We start from the raw sequence: 23,364 nt of genomic DNA, 5'->3' as shown, positions 1-23,364 counted from the left end.
TATCTATAGAGAGGGAAACAATACACTTACTGTAACTACAGACCTATTTAGATACATTTTCTAGAATGTTCTCCTTCATGAAAGTTGAGCTAAAATGGCATTCTGTAAACAGCTTATTTCAGATTATTAATTTCCATCATTACATGAAGAGCATCATTACAGCATATCTGAATCTAAAATGTTTACAGAAGATTTTTCTTCTTTTAATGTTTATAAAATATTTTTTTAAAGAAGGAAGCTGACAGAGAAGCGAGACACACACTAAACAAATATCACAGCCAATACAGAATGAAACTGGAAGGCGAGGGAAGAGACAGATACTCTCCCTCACTAACTTTTCCAGTTACAGCTAGTGCAAAATGTCTGGTTGAAAATGCATTTTCAAATGGGCAGTTTCCTTTAAGATGTGCTTTTGCTACCACAACGGTAACTGAAAACGCAGAATAAGCGCCAACTGATTCACAGCTGTGGAATAATATTCGTCTCCCACTGACATGCAAAATATATTGCGTTTTCTGCCTCAAGTTTAAATGCACTCACTGATTTTTATCTAGAGAAAACCCCTCAGCAATCCAAGATTATTACTTAAATTTTTTTTTTTAAAAATAATCAGAATTATTTTAATGGAAAGACAACATTTCTCAAAAAATAGACATGTCAAAGTATTACAATTTTCAGTAATAACTAGGAACTGTGCCTGCCTTCCCTTGCAACAGTATGTTAAAAATATGTTGAGATTAATCTAATTAAGCGCTACATGAATCTCTCATTTATGCCCTTTCTAAGGGAGCCTTGAGCACCTTTTATGAGCTGTGATGTGTTTAGGTAGGCGTAATAGGTAACAAAACAGATGGTCTATATGAATAACTATATTACCCTACAGAACATTATGACTATTCTAACTCATTCCAGTTTAATCCCCAATTAAAGAGCTTTGTAAACTAGAGTTAAAGTTTAAAATAGCTATCAAGTACTTAAGAGAAAAAGCCTACAGTTCAAACCCAGAAACAGGCATTAATGTGGAAACGTGAAGTTTAAAGTTACACTTATACATAAAAAACAACCTTCAGGGAATTATTAAGAAGTGAGTATCATCCGTGCCAGCCACGTCAGCTGCAGAGCCTGGCGGTGTGCTCAGAGAGGCGTTCCTGATTGTGATTACACACAACTGAACTGCATTCTGTGCTCGAAGTGCAGTGTTGAACTGAGGCTTTCATATTATTTGAATATCTCACATGTGTAATTTACCCTCTTGGTAATCCCGGTTCATAGAATTACACCTCCCTTTGCCCCCCCAACACATCTGAATTTTCATACCTTTTTCAGGGCAACTGTCTTCAGTTTGGAACACAAGGATGAAATAACTACATAACTATACGATCTATAAGGAAGGCAGTAGTTTCCATCTGATGAGATTACTTTGGTTTTTCTAGAGGTGCAACAACAAAGCCATGAGGCACACACTCCATTTCACGTGACTGCCTCAATGGCACCTGACATCAGGACAGCATGGAGACATGCCACAGCCAGTGACATCCCGCAGCCAGTGAAAGCAGCAGAAACAAGCTGCCCTCACGGCGGATTTCCATGCTTTGAAATGCTCCTCTTACACGGATAGTTTTGATTTCTGTGGCGAGAGTAACCTCCAGGCTCTTCAGATCTCTATTCTCACTCACTCCTCAGCAGACCCTACGTACCATCAAACCCAGCTTTCATCATCTCAGAAGCAGTAAAAGCGGCCACTGCAACTTCGGCAGCATTTGCATTTTTGCTGTAATTCCTTGTTTGCTGCCACTTCCAACTCTGCCGGTACATTCAGCTCGGGGGCCGATGTTCTGCAAGCAGACAGCGAGTCCAAAACGTGCAGCCCAGGACTTCAGGGGGGCAGGGGACACCCTCCGGGCAGCTGAGGAGTCGGTGGCACGATGCTGCCATGGGGCATGGGAAGAGCCTTTCGCAGGGGCGCCCCGCAGTGACGTGGGAGTCACGCTCCCCCCCTTGCAGTACCCTACATTCCAGGGCACAGTTAAGGAAACCTCGTGTTTCTCTGTGCATCTCCTTTCCCTGCACAGGTACAGGGGGTGTAAATCAGCGGTGGCAGAGGCAGCCGGTCCCTCAGGAACCACACGGCTCACATGCTGCGGTTAAGTGCTGCTGCAGTTCACGGTATGAAGATGACTCCCTACAGCCCTTTAAAAATGGTTCAGCAAGGACAGAATATCCAGCTAACCCATGCCATATGATACGTCATTTTTTTTTCATTTTTCACAAGCCTGATTTAAGTTAAATAAATCAAATACCTGGTTTGATGACTGTTCAAATACAAGTGAGGAGGAGACAACAGTTAGGTTACTAAAGATCCAGTAATGCAGGCAATGAAAATGGTACATGTAGGCAATGATATAACAGGATGAGAAGATGGCACATACGCACTTAAAACTGCAGCAAAGATATAGGATCATGCATAATTCAAGGACGACAAAGTGATCCTTTAAGCAGTGTTTTACAATGCTGAGAAAGGAAGGAAGGTTGCACATCCAGCCATGACTTCCAAACTGACTGATCTCCAACGGCCTAGGTGTGTGACACGCTCATCTACGGTTTTATTCAGTAACCAAGCGGCATTTCCACAAGGCCACATTTGACCAACCGGTCAAAAAGTACCACATAACTGTTGGTTGGTTTGGTTGGTTTTTTTTAAATTGTATTGTTCTCATTCTTTAAATCCAGGTTGAAAGGCACGATTTCACAGTATTTGAAAACCAGTCTGTGAGATGTGTCATATCAACTGTCTTTGTAAGACATTAAAAAAAAAAACACTCAAAAAAACAACAAAAAAAACACCAAAAAAAGGAACCACAAAACCCCCTTCAAAAATCCAAAGGAGTGGTAAAGTTGAGAAAATGGCGAGTATGTGCTAATGCAGGGCTTTCAGAGCCTGCTTTGAACCCTGATCCAGAAGGGGCTTAAGCAAACAAAGATCTCACTGAAGTCAGTGAAACCACCTGCTTACATATAAGCACCCGCTTAAGTGCTTTGCTGTGTAAACTTTCTGTGGACTGCATTAACCCCAGCCCGGAGCGCTGCGCTGCCAGAACTGAAAACAGCCGTTTCTGCAGATTGTCCTATAATTTCCTAATTTATTCACCACAAATTATGTGATTCCTCTTACCCTTTGTTCTGCTAATGCTTTTGGCCCAAGCGGAATGTTTTCTAGATTTCGATACTCTGGTACGTAGTGGAAAGGGATGCATTTTGTTCCCTCCAAAGCAGCACAGGGAGAGGCATGAAGCCGTCTCCAGCAAATCACTTTTTAAAAACCAGCGGGCAGAGTGGTTACAACCAGGAACGTGGAGGAGAAGCAGCACAAAGCAAGAATGCCTGGCAAGATCCCACCTTTTCTCCTGTCTCACTTAAAATACTGCCAATATGAATGAATATTACCAAAAGAAATAGAAAAACAACATTTGTGAGGCAAAGAATTTTATTAATTGCCTCAGCTAATCCTCGTGAGCCTGGACAAGATGTCTACCCACAGAATTAAGAAAGAGTGGCAATTCACCGTACGCAGTAGTGCGTTTTATCTTCTCTTCAAATGACTTTGAGTCTTACGCTCTAGTCAGTAAGTAGATAGATAATTTTCTCTTGAGTAATAAATCTGATAAGCAAGCTAATTTGCAATTAATTAAGCATTGCTTAAAATTATTGTTAGCTTCAACTTCTTCCAACTTATCACAACAATTTGAAACTGCAGTTGCGAGTGGTAGATCCCATCAGCAAGAAAAAGGGGTAGATTGAACTAAACCTTTGGGATAATCTGTCAGAAACTTATGAATGCTTCACACGCATGAAATTTCAATTTATAGGGATTACTAGGAGAGAATCAACATTTAACTGACACCTACCACACGGTTCTCTCTAGAACGAGACTGCACTTACAGGGTTTTAAAGCAGGAGGTGACTGCTTGCTCTCAACAGCACGTGGTTTGACTGGAGGACGTTTCCATGCTGGCTGTGGATGGCATTTATAGCAGTGTCAGTGCCCCTGAAGAGGTGTTACCGTCTGTGCTTGCTCTTACTTTCTAAGCAGCCTGCTGAAAGCAGGTAGCAACTGTCTCCAGTCAAAAACACGCACAACCATTGCCCCTACGAATACACATTATGCAGCAACAAAGCAAATCAAACCGCACTTCCTCTGATCAGGGTGCCGGAGGGAAGGGAACCCCTCGGACTCCGCAGCCTGTACGACTTTGAGCATTAAAGCCTGAAGGATTATAGTGCTTTAAGCAAAGCTAGCATGAAGAAGAGTCATGAAATAGCACGACCCATTTTGCGCATCGAGATCTTTACCTGTTTATACCTTCCTTGGTGTAGAAGATTGAATAGGTGAGGTTGTCTCCTTGAGGGTCTGATACAGGTGTCCGCCACGTCAGTCTGATGAAGCGGGTGGAGACGAGGGTGGCCACGACGTCCCGCGGGGCTGAAGGCAGTGGTCCTGTTGTAGCTGGTGCTAGATGGTCATTAGTGGCACTGGTCAGTGAAGTGGGAGGTAATGTTGGGATGGCAACATCTTGTCATGTGCAAACATTGGGGAATATGAAGGGCAAACATCACCACGGTTTTAAAAAAAGAAAACAGAAAAAAACACAAAAGAAATAAACAAAACCACGATGGGAAACAAAAGAAAATGAACACACACAAAAAAGGCCATTAAACTGAAGGCTGACATGCAGGCAAAGGTAACTACTGAAAACTAATGGGAAGTATTAAAGAACACGTCACTTTCGAGCAAGCAGACCAGGTCTCCATTGTAATGGAAGTGGCAAGGGAACGGGAAGGGTGAAAACTGAGGATAAAATATGACCTCGTAAGGGGACATACCAGCAGCAAACAATATTTTCATTTCTTTGTAAACCAGATGCAATACCAAACGTTTACCAATTAAACCCCCCCAACTTATATTATTTATGCAAAAATATATCCGGACCCAATTTTCTACTTTATTTCAGTAACATGCAGAACTAATTTATAGTCTTCTCAATCATAAAAAAATGACAGACAGATACACAAAATTTACGTAAGAAGTGCAAACTCATCCAGGCTGTGCAATTAAGCACTGAAGTCAATTCACGCGGTAAGTGGTTTCTGAACTGGTTGGGTTCTACCACTGCCAATGGTAATGTGGTGACAAACTCGGCACGGCAGTGGAAATACGGACTTTTTCCTAACTTTCACTAAGGTCACCGTTTTGTTTCCGTCAATGCTTCTCCTCCCTCTCGTAACATGTATTACATCATTTCACAAAGACACTAACAAGCATAAACAAGTCTTGCTTTGTATTATATGAAGACTTTACAAACTTTTTTGTGGCAAGTCATGTATGTCTTCCCGTATTACTACTTTAAAGCGAGGACAAATCCCTGGGATTATTGCATTAAAAGGCTGGCAAGTTAACAGCGCAAGCTGTAACGTACAAGTAGCTGTTCTCCAAATCATATTAAAGCAATCCATCCAGTAAATCTAACAGTAATATTCTGAGCAGCTGGACCCCAATTACCACAGAGTATTACTGGAAGCACAGTTAGTAACAAAACCCTAAAGCTCAGGATGCCCTGAATTTGTCTGGATTCTGAACTATTTCCCAAGATTAAGCCATCCAATGCCATTTTCCACATGGGAATCTATGCTGCTAAATAAATTTATTCATTTATTAATTAGGGAAACTAACTCAAATGGCTCAGACTTTCCCAAGAATGAAGTTCAGGACTAGTACACTTTTTGGTGAGAGCAGCAGCATCTCCACCTAACGTACCAGCAGAACACACGAACTTGTGCCTTGATAGACAAGGAGAAAACTGCACACAAAAAACGTAAATAAACCAGAAATCTTTATCTGGATGACCACACCTTCAAGCAGACACACTAAGAACATCTCAGCCACACTGAGAAGTTCATCATCCACAACAACCTGATTTTAAATTCTAAAAAAAACCTTGTCAAGCAAAGAATCATCTCACGTGCAGGTCTTGAATGGGCAGAACTGTCCCTTTTTCTGTTTCTATTTCTTAAGCAGCTGCTGACAGCGGTGGAAGAACACACCATTGGCTTTGATCAGATTTGCAGAATGCAGTGAAGCGTGTGGGCAGACGTGTGAGACCCTCCATTGCTCCATGTGACCAGTACCGCCCACTGCACAACAGGGACCAGGGGACTTCTTGGAACCAGCGACCACCACAGACGAGGCCCAGCTCCACAGGGACACTGGCCGCGTCCTCCCACCCTTCCCATGTCCCGGTGTGCCTGTCACTGCTCTATCGCACCTTCCACCTTTCCTGAAGCTCTCGTTCACGTCTTATCTCCTCTCCAAGATACTGTCCATGCTGTCAGCTGGGAAAATTACACTCCCCCAACAAGTACACACAATCGTCAGTTTTATTTTAATTACACATTTCTTCTTGCTTTCATACTAACATCAAGACTTTTTACTTCAATACCCGTATCTTTATAGGACTCTGCAAGACTCCCAGAGCCAGGTACATACATATTTTGGTCCTGAAATACAGATCACAGGAAGAGAAGTACTCAAGCATATCTTCCTAATTATCCTTTCCACGCTGTAATAGCCACAGACCACAATTAAGTATTCACCAGCACCCCGCTCCTGATAAATAGACTACACCATTAATTTCACATTCACTGCAAAATCTGAACTATTTTTATGTTCCCTAATTAGATTTGCTGCAGAAATGCACTGCGTTTTAGCTCTTCTGGCCGCAGACCGGGCCCCTGTGCCCCCAGGAACAGCCCCACTACCGCAGCCCGCTCAGCACAGGGCATGCACCGCGCAGCTCCATCCCTGCTCCCTGCTACAGGACAACATCCCCAGGAGCAGCAGCAGCAGCTCGGGGCAGAAACCACTCTAGCTAGTCATCGGCACTTACAGTTACCACTATAACCTTACTCCAACCTCCAACATCACCATTTCTCCAAGCTTTGTGGACAACTTCTCAGCACCAGCACTGGGTGACCCAGCAGAAGGGATGCTCTCCTACGTTTGCTATTCATAAATAAGGAAAACGTCTTCAGAGATTTGACAGTCAGTGGCATCCGTATCTGAAATGACCCTCAGATGGTAGAATCCAAGACCGTGAGGAACCCGAGGAAGGCATTTGGCATAATCAAGACACTGAACTACAGGAAAAGAAAACTGAGCGTGGTCACAGGACACATGCAATCCCGTGGGTGGCTGCACTCATGGACGACAAAGGTCAGGAGAGTTTGCTGGTCTTCAGGGGCAAAGCACTCACAACCCAGAATGATCTGCTTCCCTGCATGCAAGAAAACAAATGGGCATGGCCAGACGGCAGCAGGTCTGCGAACTGCTGGCCTGGCTTAAAGAACACAAAACATGAAGGAACCAAAGCCCGAGACCAACGTGGCTGACCTAATGAAACACAGAAACGATCCAGGCATGCAGGCGTGGAATTGGGAAGGCTAAATCTGGGCTGGAGGGGCGGGCGGTGGGGTGAGCAGGGCGGGCCGGCCCAGCAGGCTCCCAGTGGCGCTGGTGGGGGGGCAGCCCAGTAACGGGTGGCACCACCTGGGGCTTCATGCTGCGACGGGAGGGGTCGTATCTTCATCGGTGACCGGGACGACAGGACAGAGATTATTCGTGGCGAGTTTGCGGGTTGTACTGGATCGGGAGGAGCAGCAGCTACACTGCGGAGAGAGGGACCCGGCGGGCTGGAGGAGCCGGTGGGAAGCTCAGAGCGCAGCCCTGGCAGACGTGCATTCCGGCACCGGGGTCAGGGGATCTTCCCAACTATCAGCCCTCTGCCCCTAGATGACAATTAGTGCCAACTCAGTATCGCGTTTATGGTCCCAGTTACACCAGCCAGGCTTCTCGCGTTTTTCAATTTGAGCCCATGTCAACAGTTCCTTTGGACTGGAGACGTACTCGCTGCACCTATGGTTACTGCTCCCACATCACGCTTTCACTGAGGAACAAGGTACGGTATTCTGCACAAACCTCCTTGGTGCCTATGGTTCCCAGCATCTTTCTCAGAGTGTCTGCTTGATTGACTTCCATTTCATTTCAAATTTGTGTTCGCTTTACACTTCAACTGAATATTTTTCCCTTGCAGAGAGCTTTAATTTCCTACCCTTCTGTTAACTAATTACATTCGTAAGATTATTTAAAACCATGAAACAGTTTGAGGAATAATCTGTAGGGAAGCTGTTATAAAAACAAACTTGTGTTTTACAGCTGCATCAGCCAAATGTCTTCTGAAGTAACATCTTCTGAACCATTCTGGTGAACTCTTTGATTGATTGCTTCACACATTTATTAAAACTATTTAACATATGAAGCGCCTCCATTTCTTAAAAAGACAGTTAATAAGACACTTCATATCCAGCACAACAGGCAGTTGCTACTTCAATACACAAATTCCTTATAACCATGTTACGTGTGTGTATATATATATACACACACATGCATGTAACAATTCAGTTGTTCGTGTTACCTCCAGGAAGACTGCAGGAGACTGATTTCTACTGTATGGACTTAGAGAGCACGAAAGTCCAAAGAACAGCATCAGACTGCCGTTCTTGGGTACAGTAGCAGAGTTTTTAGAGCTTGAAATGCAAACCACATCTTCCATCACCTTACATTAATACTCTGCCTTCTCTCAAGTGTCTTGGTTATGTTGTCAGGTGATCTGCTTCAAATTACATGTTCTTGATGCAAAATTTGTACCTTACCTATCTTTAAAAATCATTCTGTTTAGTTCAAGTGTAATTTTAAAAATATTTGTATTATTAAATCTAACAAAATGCTGAAATTTCTCTAAGGAAAAATACTCACCTGAAAAATTTTAAAAATTCATCTGCTTAATCTAATACACACCCCACATACTCATGCATTTGTCTTCCCATACAATGAGACAGATCCACCTTTCACTTAAGTGGTCAGCACACACACAGTGCTTGAAGAACCGGCAGGCATCAAGATGAGGAGTCTGGAAGAGCTGCCAAGGTTTCCTAGGTTAACAGAAACGCAGTTCTATCCTCACACAAGACTCAAAACCAGAAATATTCCTTCTGACAGCATTATAGGTAGATTGGTCAAACAACAAAAAACTAGTGGTGTCTGAAAAATAAACTGTGAACCCAATGAAAGCACAAAGGACTTGTAAATCGTACAAGTAGGGTAAGCAATGAATAGGCAAGAAAACTCACCCACTGAAAGCTGCAATTAAATACCAGCTTGGTAGCAATTTGGCACTGCTGATAGCTGTGGATTGTATTTAGAGGACTAGGTTATTTCCTTTCCTTTCCCCCCATTCTTCCTCAAAATGCCTGGAGTGCCATTGCAAACTGATTCGTACACAGCCATGTGAGCAGAACGCTCAGCAGTGCAGAGCTGTGTTAATGAGTAATTACACTAAAATTAGTTTTAATGCCAATAAGGGAGCAGCTTTATTACTTCAAGCTTTTAAGCATGATGTAACAAGTAACATGGAAAACAAGTCTCTTCCTTCTAACATATATTTAATGACTTTTTAAAAAGTAACTATACTCTGGAACATTCTTTGCAGGCCTACTCCTACACAGTTTCACATTAATCTTATTTAAAAAAAATATAAAATATGCGTACTCAGCAAATGACATGCTAAGAACATGGAAAAAGAATGACGTTGTTGCATGCCAGACACATACAACAGATTTATCTTTTCAACTGCTGCTGATATATCGGTTTTTCTGAGCTTGTGTTTTTCTAAGGTCCTTGCTCAGTTTGGCATTACACAAAGGCTGTACAGTCGAGATAGAGCACGTTGTCTTAAACAGCATTTGAAAGAAATCATTCAGCAAAACAGCTGACACAAAATTAATCACTCAAACAGTGGCTCCACTGCAGTCAGGGGCTGAGAGGGGGAGGCCGAGGTTAAGTAAATGCTGCCAAGAGGAGACATGAAAACTGTCGCAATACAATTTCAATTCTGAATCAATAGACAAGGAAAGTCACTTGATTTATCTGTCTGCATCTAACAAAGTTAAAAGCTAATGAAAATCAGTTAAAACCAAAGGAAAATATTTCAAGCAGTCCTTTTTCTGCTTCGCACAATACTTCTTCTAATGCTTATGTAGTAACCCGGGCAACAGAATGTCGTCTCAGCTACTAAACAAACCCAGGTTGTGTTCACCTACTGAAACCCAGGCACTGCAGGACATCCAGCAATCCACCAACAGGATGAGGCAGGCAGAAAAAGTGAGAAAGTAGGATTTTCATAACTTTCCACTAGAAATCATTTTGACCCACGTTACATATACCTTATATGGGATTCCAACACATAACACTGCATTTGTGCTACTCAGGTGCAACACCGAGACTTCCAGCTAAGACAACCCTAAATCCCACTGATCCAGTGTAAGAGAAGACTCCTCCCTCTCCCTCCAGACCTGTGTTTTGCAAACCACTGAGATTCCCAGCTCATTTTGCTGTGCAGGACGAAGATCTGAGGATACATGTCTGGATTGCTAATTTCTCAAATCCCTTCTGTCAAAAGCTGCTCTTTCAAGGGTTTCTTCTGAGCAGACATCACCTATGGCAACAATTTTACCAAAATGTTATGTCAAGTATACAAACACCCACAAGGAGCTGGACTCAGATGAATGAATAACCATCAATGACTTCTACGAGTCCTTCACTGGCAAAAGCACAATGCTTTAATTTTACCAACATTAGGCTGGTAACATCAAAGAGGCAAAGGCTTACAGATGCCTATCAGTTTGATACGCTAATGTGATACCCAGCTTTTAATCGTGTAGGAAAAATGACCCCCACTGCTATTAGCGTAATTCACTGCGGCGAGGCAACAAACAATTTGAGTGTGTCTGTGGTGCTATTCTATCACCACCATTTCATGAGGCTGATGTGATCTTTCAAAAACAACTCTGTAAAATATTCCACACCTGAAAACCAGTAATTGAAATGCTCTCTTTGTTACCTAATTATTAGAAATATTTTCCATGTTGTCCAGCCCCTCCGGTTTAGATTTCCTTCTTCCTGCTTTTTTCCTCCTGTGGCACATTATTGGCATATTCACAGCTTCCTCCTGTTTCAGGCAATAACATTCCAATTATGCCATCGGACATACCACACAGGAATATTATCTGCTTTGGCTCTGCTGCTGTTATCTGAACGACCGAGGACAAGTCCAATTCCCTTGGCTACCTGGTACATACAACGAGAACGCCACTGCCGCAACCTACCAGGTAGATACAAGGGAGTATTGAAATGTATGACATGAAGACGTGTAAACACTTTGAGAACTAGTTAGTGGCCACATTTAGACTATTCCTGGCCACATTCAAGTGCTCGCAAAGTCACAGTTACAACACCTGTCAAACAGGGGTGTCGGGGATTGCTGACCACGCTGGAAGGCAGAAGGAGAGGCACTGGTGAGTGAACCAGCTGTTCCCGAGAGCCCAGCACCTGCACTGTATGGACTCTACAGGTTTCACTTTGGACTAGCTCTTACTCTGAACAACCACCAGGGACCGGGGTGCATCTTCCAGCTCAGTTTCATTCCAAAGACATTGCTATCCGAGACTACTCTGAAATGCAACTCAGCGCGCGAGGAGCAGGCAGGGGCAGGCAGTTTCGGGCGTGTGCTGCGGACGCGTGGGGATGCACCTCAGAGGGCACAGATAATGCAGCAACTGGAGAACACAAGACAGACCTGGCCAACAGGAATCAGCTGTGGGGACAACTGAAGAGTCTGGGGCATCAGAGAGTGGTTAATCTATACTATTGCAGAAGAAAAGAAAGTCCTCTTTATAAGAACTTCAGAGTGGATTTTAAATGCTTTTAAACGTAAATAAATCCTTGATTTCATCAACAGAGACCTACTGCAACTAAAACCAGCAGATTACTATTTTGTCAAAAAAAGAACTGTTGGAAAAAACATGACCTAGGACATTCAGATCTCTAAACACCCCTAACATTTTAACTGTATCTTGTAAGAAAAAATACCTCAGAGGTACTGATAGGTTTAATTTTGACTTGGGGTATCTGGATAAAACTGTTTACTTGATAAATAATATTTGTCACATAAATCACAATTTAACTGATCCCAGAAAGGTAATAAAGACTTTTTTCTTACTTTTACCTAATGCACTGTTTTCCTAAAGTTGAGCTTGAGTGTGTGATACAACTGCTCCTGCTTTGGAACAGAATCAGAACGGTCAGGGTTGGAAGGGACCTCTGGAGATCATCTAGTCCAAACCAGAAGGATTCAAATCAGGATTAAGAAGCTGTGATACTTCAAAGAGTCATAGTCAAAAAACCACTGACTTTCTTTCGTATGCTTTCCCTCGTAGTATTAAAAAAATACAGCGGTATCTGGTTGCAATGTAGCAAGAAATAGTGTGTAAGTCCATGCTATATATAACTACCCTTTAAAATTTTGCTTTCTCTCCTATTTTTCCCCCGTGTTTTTACTCTTACCAAATTGTCATCCTTCTTCAAATGCACAACTCACAGACTTATGACAGAAGGGACCTCATCTTGTTATTCCTGGCAGTTCCCTGCATGATACCATAATCAAAGAAAAACACATTAACTGGCCCTAGTAAGTTCTTACAGGAGAAATGGCCACCATGCTGAAGTGGTACTTCATCTCAATAGATCAGTTGTAACAACTGAATTACTTCCTTCCCTTGGAAAAACTAATTAAAAGAAATCTATCAGACTGCTATTCTACTAAGAGGTGCTTTCATGCGAAACTGAAAAAGTGAATAAACAGACATGGAAAGAAGAGTGTATTAAACTAACTTCTGCTGCATATAATGAACATACATTTCCTGAATCTTTGGCAGTTCATAACAACGGTGACCAGCACTTCCATTTACCTGGTGTAAGACAGATCCATGTCTGCTGGACGTGGCCACAAAAAGGTAACAAAATGTAGTAGTTCAGAGAAAATTCAGAATTATCTCAATAGTTGTATACAAAATTGCACTTCATAAAGTAATTTAAAATGCAGAACTTTGTTTTTCTTATAGGAAATTTGTCAGAAAAAGAAAACACATGAGAACACTTAGACCAACACCTACAAGAAAGCACAACTGTGGCCAGCTGGACATAAAGCCCACTAACCTTGAAATTACTCCTAGGGTTAAAATTGCACAAACCATTCAGAAATGTGAAGCACATCTGAGGAGCTGACCCCATAAAGGCTGCCTCATGCCCAAACTGTGGGACGGTGGTATGTTACAGAGCAGGGACAACGGGCTCCGAAATTAAAACACAGATTTTTACAGTTTATATTGCAGTTTTATACAGTACTTGCTGTGATTAACTGTAAATCTGTTAGTAAAGCTTACCATTGTATATTAAAGACATTTGGTACCAAACCAGACAGAAAAATAGTAGAATCTTTGATGATGTTTTTTCCCAGTGACCTTAGTGTCTCTGTTTCACCACTCTACGTGGCCAAGGAAACCTCCAGGTTGTCAACAATTTCCAACCCCAGGCATTTTTTCTACGCACTTATATACCAGTGTTACTAAAGCCAGCGCTTTTAATTTCTGTAGTAGTTTAACTACTTTTGACTATAACAGATGATCACTGGCTGGTGGGAAAACGAGGTGATGCTGTCTGGGAGTTTGTCTGCCCCGTGGGAGAGCCCCCTCCCATGCTGCAGAACCGGCTGTACCTACATATACACACACATCCAGCCCCGTACCAGCTTTACGGCCAGACCCCAAAGCCAATTTGCCTCGTTAGTCCAGAAAAAAAGAGCGTACACCTTTCTGGGCAGGCTACAAGGCAGCTGAAGATATTGAAAGGGCATGACAGACACCAGAACTGTTCAAAGGAGGTAGCAGAGATACGGACCTTCCCTTTGGGGTGGTCTCAGCTGCACATGAAGCTGCTGCCTGAAACAAGGACGAGTGTCAGTGAGCTGCCCAGGGGTGCCCAGGCATCATCACCACCACGGGTACAGCTGGAGGACCGAGCCGGGCTAAGAGGAGCACCCAGCTCCCACCAGAGCATCTCTCACTCCTGCCTCGGTAGGTGGGCATTCACCTGAGCCTATGGGAAACCCACTTCATGGAGTTAAACCTGGACTTAACAATCCTCTTCTTCTCAGTACTATGAAACTTTCTGCTGCTTTATCATCCTGAATCAACTGCTTTTTTCATACAAAAAAGTATGAAAACTTTTCATTAAAAAAAAGTATGAAATACACTCCCCTAGATCATCCTAAGGAAGGAAGATGACCGAGGACAAGAACCCAACACAGCTCTCTGAATCAGTTTGTCTCTAGCAGACTTAAAAAACCAAATGCAATCCCGCACCTGAGGAACAGGCCCACCCCCAAACCAAAGCCACCCCCATTTTCTTCCTAAAATGAAATGGAGATGCCTCATTTATCTCTCAGTGGTGGCATCTTTTGCTAAAGCAGGCAGGCAAAATGTGCGGCCATTCCCACCCCCCCACCCCTTGCCCCTTTTTAAAACTCCTTAGATTAATTTACAAGTACCACTGGGAATGAGAACTGTTAGTTATTCTTCACTGAATGCATACTACTTGCAAAAAGCTCAGCAAAAATACCTAAAAGCAAATGCCTAATACCCAGCGATTATGATTTTTAAGCATTTGGTTCTACATTCTAATGTAAAATTGACACTGATGGGCACTGAATAAATTGGGACTACATAAATATACTGATAAACACGTTCTGACCACGAGCCTGTTTTTTAAAGGAAGTCATAAAATCCATTCCGATAAAGAACACTCCTCCCATTTTCATTTCACGATGAAATGCTTTGGTGTAGAGGAAACAATCTGGTTTTTTCCTGTCTCACAAAACAGCCATTAAAAAGGCGTGACAGTCCTCGCTGACGCATCACACAGAGGTGAGCCGGCAGAGCACAGCAGCCTCTCCTACAGACCTGAGCAGGAACCCCGCGGTTTAGATCAGATACCACAGTTTCAGGGGAGGATGTAAAGAAAAAAAGCCCGGCATGCATTCTGATCATGAGACTCACATAAAAAAGAAGGGAAAAAAGTCAAATATGTCTCTCCCTATCCCTGAGGAGTTTTAAACTGCTTTTAAACAGATTTTGTTATTGGAAAGAAATTCTAACTGTAACTACATATGGCAAAATGATGGACATAATCTTAAAATTCAGTAGTGAATATTTCATCGTGCAAAAATATTTATTTTTTTAAAATGGACACTCCTTGAGAAAGGAGACTCGAACACACAGAGAGAACCCAAGGCAGTAAAAATGCATGTAAATGCACTGAAAGAGCCCTGTACAGTTTATCCCCTTAATATAAATATTCATAAATTGAACTCTTAATGCAGAATAAAAAAAAAAATATCTCTCGAGAACAGTAGAGCCTGCAACAATGTGTTGTAATTCGACTTTAATAATAACAGGAAAGCAATTATTTTATTTCAAAAGCAAATGTGTTATACTTGTGCAAAACTCTTTATGGAGTAGTTCCTAATAAAAATACTGTGTATTTTGGAAAGTGTTCATGTTTACAGCAGCCATTTGCATATTTGAAGAGCCAGGCAAGATTGCTCCCTCAGCCCAAAATTTCACTGGGACTCTGCCAATAACTCATTTTATCACCTTGAGCAAGTCACTTCCCCACGCCTTCATTTCCAATCTCACCTTTTGTGTTTTTCGCAGCGCTGTTCAGTTTTCCCTCACTGTTTGCATACGCGAGGTAACAGGGCCACAGTTGCTGTCAGCTCTGTACATGCTACAAATAATTAACAATAACAATTTCAACCAGCCAGGTTTAGGACTACATCACCGCTTTGATGGCAGAGCAGTACCAATACACCGGTACCATGATCAAACCACACCACTTGACTACTAAAGGATGTATTTTCAAAGGAACGCCGCAGGGTAATTCCTGTCTCTCCCTCTTTTCTCAGGAACAGCCTGAACTGAAATAAATTAACCCACCCCCAAGCTGCAGTTGTTTGTCCACCAGATGCAACTCCTGCTACTGTTCAACGCTGCTTCTTGTTGATAACTTTCATAATCTTTGATTTTAAGCTGAAATACTTTATTTAAATGATCATAATGCTCCCCAAATTTCCCTCTGGATAAAACGTCCAACTCCCTGTGCAGCACGCCTGCAGCCGATGTGTGCCACGCAGGGGCGGCTGCAGTGTGCGCAGGATTTCTCTGAGCATTAGCCCACACTGTTTTCTCTGAGAAGTAACTTGGAAGTAAAAGATGATTTTGCTCAGTCTGGGATCTATTGAGACTTTAAACAACCCTGCAGCAAGAACTCTGGCAAGCTGAAGTTGCAACAGATGAGACTGAACAAGCTGTTTTTATGTCGAATTGTACTAATTTCTGCTAATCTCTTTATCAAACATCTACTTAACTTACATAACTATTTGTCTGTTATAGATACCTAGTGCACTCTATTTTTCTTTTTTTTTTTTTAGCTTGAGACATGCAATGTTGTTTGGGCTTTTTCAAGAGAGAGAAGATCCCAGGCAAGCCCCAGCTCTCCTCATTTCAGCCCCCACCGCGTACGAAGCAGCACCACCAGCTGTGGCACTGGGCTCGCACAGCCATTTCAGCGGCATTTGTGTTACCGATCCCACGTACCTGCCGCTCGCTGACCACTGACAGGCTACCTCAGACCCGCCGTTCTCACAGAAACTAGATGAGGTAGGTGTCAGGATGTTTGGGAATTAAGATTTTTTATTTTTCATTTTTAAAGAGCCGGGTAATATTCTTTTGCTCCTTCATATTTCTAATTCTAACAAGAAACAGTAAACCCCATCAGCATTTTTAAAATATAACTTCTTTCACTAGCACAGAGGCTTGGGAATTCAGTATGCACATCACCGCACACAAACACTGGAGGTTATTCCCAAGCGTACATGACGGAGGCCATAGCAACAGCTGCAGCATTTTACATGGGGATTGCTCCGGCCATTGACCACTGTTAAAAACCCCTGAACGAGAACATTAAAAAGCAGTTACGTGTAAAATGGTGCTGAAGAAGAGCATGAGGGAGGACGCTGGCTCCAGTCTCAAGGGCAATGTCCACTGCTGAGACACCGCAGCCCCTGCTCGCCCTGTGACTTGGACTCCGAAAGGCAGACCCGGGGATGGCTTTCCTCCTCCTCCTTTATTTCCCTTTAGCACCTTCAGTAACAATGTGTCAACAGGAAAACCGCCCAAATCCATTTGTCTTTTCAAGATTCTTAAAGACTCTGGATCCACAATTACTAGTTTGGTTGGTTGTTGGGTTTTGGTTTGGTTTTTTTTGGGGTTTTTTTTTTTTTTTTTTGGGGGGGGGGGGGGGGGTGAGGGCAGAAAAAAGGCAACAGGAGAGAGGAAACAATCAAGAAAACGTGAAAATATCACCCCAGGACATTTCTAATGCAGTAAGAACAGTGACAATTTGCAGCTAGTTTCAACCCTGAATGCACATTATTAAAAATGAAATTTGGATTTCTTTGTTAGATTAATTTTATTTCCTTATGGTATAAAACCAGGAGCATATACAGGTTATCCTGGCAAGACTGCTGGGAAAATAATTGACATCAGAACTAAGACAGTCTTCTCCTAGATTCAGATATTCAACTGTATGAATCCTATTACATATGCAACCAAACTGTAAACCAATCCTTTTTCCTTTTTCTCCAAATGGCATTTGGCTGTCTCTGGTATTACTGTATAATTTAGCAACTTTGAAATATAAGCAACCAATTAAGACCATATCCACACGTTTGTTCTCCCCTCTGGTGTGAGACTGACAAAATCTGATATTTTCCTTTACAACATGAGGCTAGGATCAATTACAAATTAAGGTTACTTCTGTCAATCTCCACAACCCTGTTTATGAATAACAAAGGCCGAGGAAATGCCTTCAGCAGTCACGACAGATATCAAGCTAAAGCTAATCCTGCCGCTATACTCTTCATCTAAACAAGAAAAAAAAAAACAAACCACTGAAAACAAACACCCACTGCGATACAATGAATGCATCCTATACCCACAGCTAACGCTCTCCACCCTTATTTTTATTTTCACCTCTATCCAGAAGCTGTGTTTGGGCAGAGAAACAACCAACCGTCAACTCAACAACTGCAGCTGGTTACACCGAACACATTTGCATTTGCTTCCTACTGTTCCACAGGTGCACCGTTTGGGTCCCTGGTAACAGGCATTGCTGACCACGTACTGTCTAGTAAGGCAGTAGCCAAACTGCCAGAAACAACAATTATAGAAAATATAAGAGGATAAACGGAAGGTGTAATTGGTGGATTTGGAAGTGATACTACAGTAAGCGTATGGGCTTTGATTAGCCTTCCTTGTGGCAGAGGGACTTCTATGGGACGGAGAAACTCTATTGGGAATCCAGGGTAATGCAGAAGGGATGACATAAAACAGGGACCCAAAGCCTTTGGGACTGTTTCACAGTCCTCGCACAGCGTATGCACATCCTAGTTCTTCCCACTTTTGCTATGGTACCACAAATATAGACTAAATATAGGTGAAGGATAGAAAACATGAATTAATGCATGCTGAATGTTTCCTAAAATACATTGAAGCTTTTTGCTCCCACTGGTTCTTTCTATGCCTCCACCTAACATTCCTTCTGTCTTATTCCTCTGTACAATAAATAAGACATATAATTTCTTTAAATGCAAGTACCTCTAAACCATTAATTTCACTCACGAAAACCAAAATCAAACAGGTAACACAGTCCAAGTGTTTCAAAGTGTAACTGCAAAAGTAGAAATCACCGTAACGCATATTTGCTCTGAGCAGACTTAAAATCACGGTGCATGCAATCTGATATAAATACCTTCATGAGGTTTCAAATTTCTTTGCCAAGTCAACTGTAAATACAGTCATAAAACAAGAAATGAAAACTAATAAGCAAAATCAAAGCATCCTATAAATTTCGTTATGCCTTCCTGCAATTCACCGCACGCTGGCAAACATTAATCTATTACTAATTTTATCTAAATTAGTGCAATTTATTTAAAGTGCATGCCAACTTTAAACATGAATAGTCTATTGAATACAGAATATGAGAACTGTTTAGCTCCCAATTTCAAAAAGTTAAAATTCTAGAAGTTTGAGATCTAGTGTGGCTTAGTTTAATCAGTTTGACTTCTCAGTAAGACTATATATAAAACAGGGGCCATAAAAAGGGAATAAATAAAGGCCATTTTTTAAACAGGCACCGAGTCAAGAAATGAAACTCACTGAATTAAAACAGCTTTCTGGCAATTTTGAACATAGAAGCAGCCATGAGAAATACAAATGCTGACTTTCACTGATGAATAATAGCTAAGTAATGTAAATTAAAAAAAAGTCTTTCAGCATTAAAGAGCACACACTGTTATGTTTACAGAAAATTAGCAATGAAGTGTATACAACCAGTAACAAAATATTCACAGAGTTTGGCTTTGGTTTTACAAAACACTGTTTGAAGTCAGTTTGTGATTTCAGATGCTGTTTATGTTCCTAAAACACAATTTCCAAATGAGACCTACAAGCTGTTCATCTATCATTCATATGAAGCCGTTTTGATAGTTTAAGACAGTGATTGAGACAGCAAGTCTGGAAAAGCTCTTGCCTACATGTAACAAAGCGCTGCCATTATTTTTTAAAAACTTCATTATGCCATCAGTATTAAGGTTGTATTTGTTACATTTGTTGCTTTTAAATTTTTTTGCAGAATTGTGGCATCTACAGCATCCTGAACGCTTTCATTTAAAAAGATGAGCATTTATGCACACAAAGCTTTTCATACATGTGAATATGTGCAGAAGAGCACAAAGCTTATGTGCATGTACAGCAGTCAATGAGGAAATTACCTTGATTTTATAGTACAGTAACTGCCCCAAACAGCCAAACTGTTTTAAATGGCACGTATCATATAGAAGATAAGTGGCTCAAACATCACAGTCCCATAACCTTCAATATTATTCCAAATCTCAGAAACAGTTTTGACATGAACTGTGACAAACACTGTAAGAATAGCACGGTTTAATACAGCAACTGGTTGCTTACATTAAACAAAGCCTTAAGTCTGCTTAGTAAAAACCCCACGTGTTGATATACGACAGACAAAGGTGGGGAGATTTCTCAAGGGAAGAGGAAATTCCCCTGCTAGTCCTGTCTCTGAAGATACTTGTCATAGCAGATTTTCCAGCTTCCCACTTTTGGATCCTCTGCCCGTATCAGACCAGATGGGATCTCTCACATGTCCCCAGGTTTTCAAATCCTAGCAGAGCTGGTGCCCCTTTGCACAGACCTGCTGTCAGGTTCATTACTATTCCTGCTCCCCTGAGATCCACCATTCATTTCTTTCAAGTATTTTTTCCTCTGTACAGAAAATTTGAATTCTTGGCTGCAAGGGTTTGCAGCCTTACTAGTCAGTCTTAATCTACAGATCATTTTTTCTCTAGCAGACACTAAGACTTCTTGTGTCCTTTTCTGATTTTCCTTAAGACACATGAAATTGTATAAGACAGAAAGAATGCGAAGACACTTCTGTTTGAGTGAGGAAACAGAACAGTCTCCAGGAGGAATACCCAACAGAATCCTCTTTTAGTCATTTTTTTTTTCATCTTGCTCTGACATTTCATCCGCAACACTCCGCATATTTTTCAAGTACTTCTATAGTGTCCAAGAACTCCATAGAATTCCATGAACTGAGAAAATATTTGCTTTATTACCTCAACACCACCACTAAATGTGCTCGATTCGCAGTATGTGACTGCACGCAAAATACTCTAAAAAATTACCTCTGTAAGATGTGAGCGCCTGAGAAATTACATTTGATATCTGTGAAACTATCCAGAATAGGTCCTGGAGTATGAGTTGTCTGCCTCTCAGCTTAAACCAGACAAGGGTACAAGTTAAATTTATGTAATTCTTTACATATGGAAAATGCTCAAAAGTCCAACAGTTTTTTTCAAACCAGAGCACAAGCCTCTTGGTGCCAACTTTTGGATTTCTTTCAACAGAAGCCAAAATCTGTCAAAAATAACTCATATTTGCCTCCTACAACAGAATAATGGAACTTACAGATACAGAAAACACAGAGTATTTCATATATGTTGATTTAAATAAAGCTTTTGACAAGGCATGACATTTTCAAAAGCAAGCAAATATCTTCCAACAAGGCTACTACAAAAGTGGATTCATAACTGGCTGAGTGAAGGCAACATTGAACTGGGGGACACTGGAGGGGATGCTGAGTTCTGTACGATTCTATGTATTTTTTTAACAATCCAGATGATGGAGCGGAGAAAAGGCTCGTGAAGTTTAAAACAAAAGCAATGTTAGGAGGGCTGCAAGCACACCAAAGGGTGCATTTAGAATTTCAGAGTGGGTTGTCAAAGTGGAGAAAAAGCCTGAAAAAAAGCAAAGGTTCGGCACTCTACAAGTTAAGCAAAAAGGGTCCAAGGTTTGACTAAGAAGAAGTTGGAAACCCAACTACATCTGGGAATTGTTTTGACTGGCGTCGGTCTAGGGGTGCTCAAATAGCTTCTAAGAGTGGGATCTGATCTGCTGAAATCTCCAAGTCTGTGTCAGCCTGAAGTAACCTCCAACAATTGAATACCACTTGCAATATAGAAATGACAGATTTTCATCACATTCTTAGCTGAAACGGGCTGACCCCAGAAAACTTTGATCAGGCTTCTGATGTTTCCCACCCTACCCTACCAGGAGTCCTGTCCACCTCATTTCCCTGCTCTAAGACCTGAGATACAGCTCATGGCCAAACTCTGGCAGAGAAGTACCAACATAAAATGAAATTATTCATGCAGCAATGGTCCTTGACAGAATTCAATTACACAAAGAAAGCCACAATTTAGGTCAATAAATGATGTCTTTAAAACTCGCTCAGATTTAGGATTCACATAATGCAATTCAGCAGAGGAATTAATATTGTACAGTGCAACTGAAGTGGTGTTATACTTTAATCAAATTTGGTTTGTAATGTCAAACTACCACTGATACCAGACATTTATGTTTCTCCTAAGGAGATCAGCAGGAAAATACACACCACAAGATTGTCATAATTTGACTGTTACTTTAAGACTATACACAAAGAGATAAATAAGGTCAATTCACACCTCTCAGGCCAACAGTCCTTCAGATTCCTGGAATACTGCCAGTTCAGAGGTATCTCTGGAGCTCATCTGTGCAACCCCTCACTTGTGCAGAGCCACCTCTGACCAGGCTGCTCAGGGCCTTGCCTAGGCGCATCCTGAGTTGCTCCAAGATTAACAGAGATTTCACAACCTCCCTGGGCAGCTGTTGCAACTCCAACTACCCTCACTGTGTAACTGCTTTCTCTTATCTGATTGGAAATTATCATAGAACCATGGAACGGTTTGGGTTGGCAGGGACCTTAAAGATCACCCGGTCCCACCCGTGCCAGGGGCAGGGACACCCCCCCCCCCCCCCAGCCCAGGCTGCCCCCAGCCCCGTCCAGCCTGGCCTTGGGCACTGCCAGGGATGGGGCACCCACAGCCTCTCCGGGCAGCCTGTGCCAGCGCCTCGCTGCCCGCACGGGGAAGGATTTCCTCCTAATATCTACCCTAAATCTACCCTCCTTTCCCTGTTACCTCCATCTGCTCTATGCTGTCCTGCTGGTTGAGCAGTAAGATATTGTTAGGCTTCCATTCGTCAGGATTAATCGAACTCATTTCTCTCGCAGTCGCAGCACATCTCTCAGCACAGGCTCCAGCTCCCTCATTACCTCGCTATGTCTCCACTGCAGTCCCACCATGCCAGTGTCCTTCTTGTGTTGTGATGCTTGAAACTGTCTTAACGTGGTCTCCCCAGCGACAAGGAGGGGGAAACAATCCCATCCCCCGACCTCCTGCCTATCCCACCAAGGCCCTCTCTGCAAAGCTCCTTGCCTGTTTGGCAGGCAGCCTCTGCGCCGCATGGCGTCACCCTGACCCCGGTGCCGGAACGCACGTCTGCCAGGGCTGCGCTCTGAGCTTCCCACCGGCTCCTCCAGCCCGCCGGGTCCCTCTCTCCGCAGTGTAGCTGCTGCTCCTCCCGATCCAGTACAACCCGCAAACTCGCCACGAATAATCTCTGTCCTGTCGTCCCGGTCACCGATGAAGATACGACCCCTCCCGTCGCAGCATGAAGCCCCAGGTGGTGCCACCCATTACTGGGCTGCCCCCCCACCAGCGCCACTGGGAGCCTGCTGGGCCGGCCCGCCCTGCTCACCCCACCGCCCGCCCCTCCAGCCCAGACTTCCCCACTTCAGCTTCAGGGAAACTACTGCAGGTGGTGTCAAAGGCCTTGTAACGG

At 42.6% G+C, this 23,364-nt stretch overlaps 1 protein-coding gene across 9 annotated transcripts in view; it reads right to left on the bottom strand.

The window, feature by feature from the left end:
- NEO1 (neogenin 1) overlaps positions 1-23,364 on the bottom strand; it is a 206,660-nt gene that overhangs the window by 48,023 nt on the left and 135,273 nt on the right. For 5 of the 9 annotated variants that reach the window (XM_040600358.1, XM_040600353.1, XM_040600361.1 and 2 more), the window contains exon 8: positions 4,351-4,570. In XM_040600358.1, the coding sequence (XP_040456292.1) occupies positions 4,351-4,570 (220 nt within the window). The remainder of the gene's footprint in view (positions 1-4,350; positions 4,571-23,364) is intronic. The other 4 variants (XM_040600357.1, XM_040600362.1, XM_040600359.1 and 1 more) reach the window with 1 other exon arrangement.

This window comes from Falco naumanni, chromosome 7 (assembly GCF_017639655.2).
Source record: "Falco naumanni isolate bFalNau1 chromosome 7, bFalNau1.pat, whole genome shotgun sequence".
NCBI lineage: Eukaryota > Metazoa > Chordata > Aves > Falconiformes > Falconidae > Falco > Falco naumanni.
This window is presented reverse-complemented; position numbering and strand designations above follow the sequence as displayed.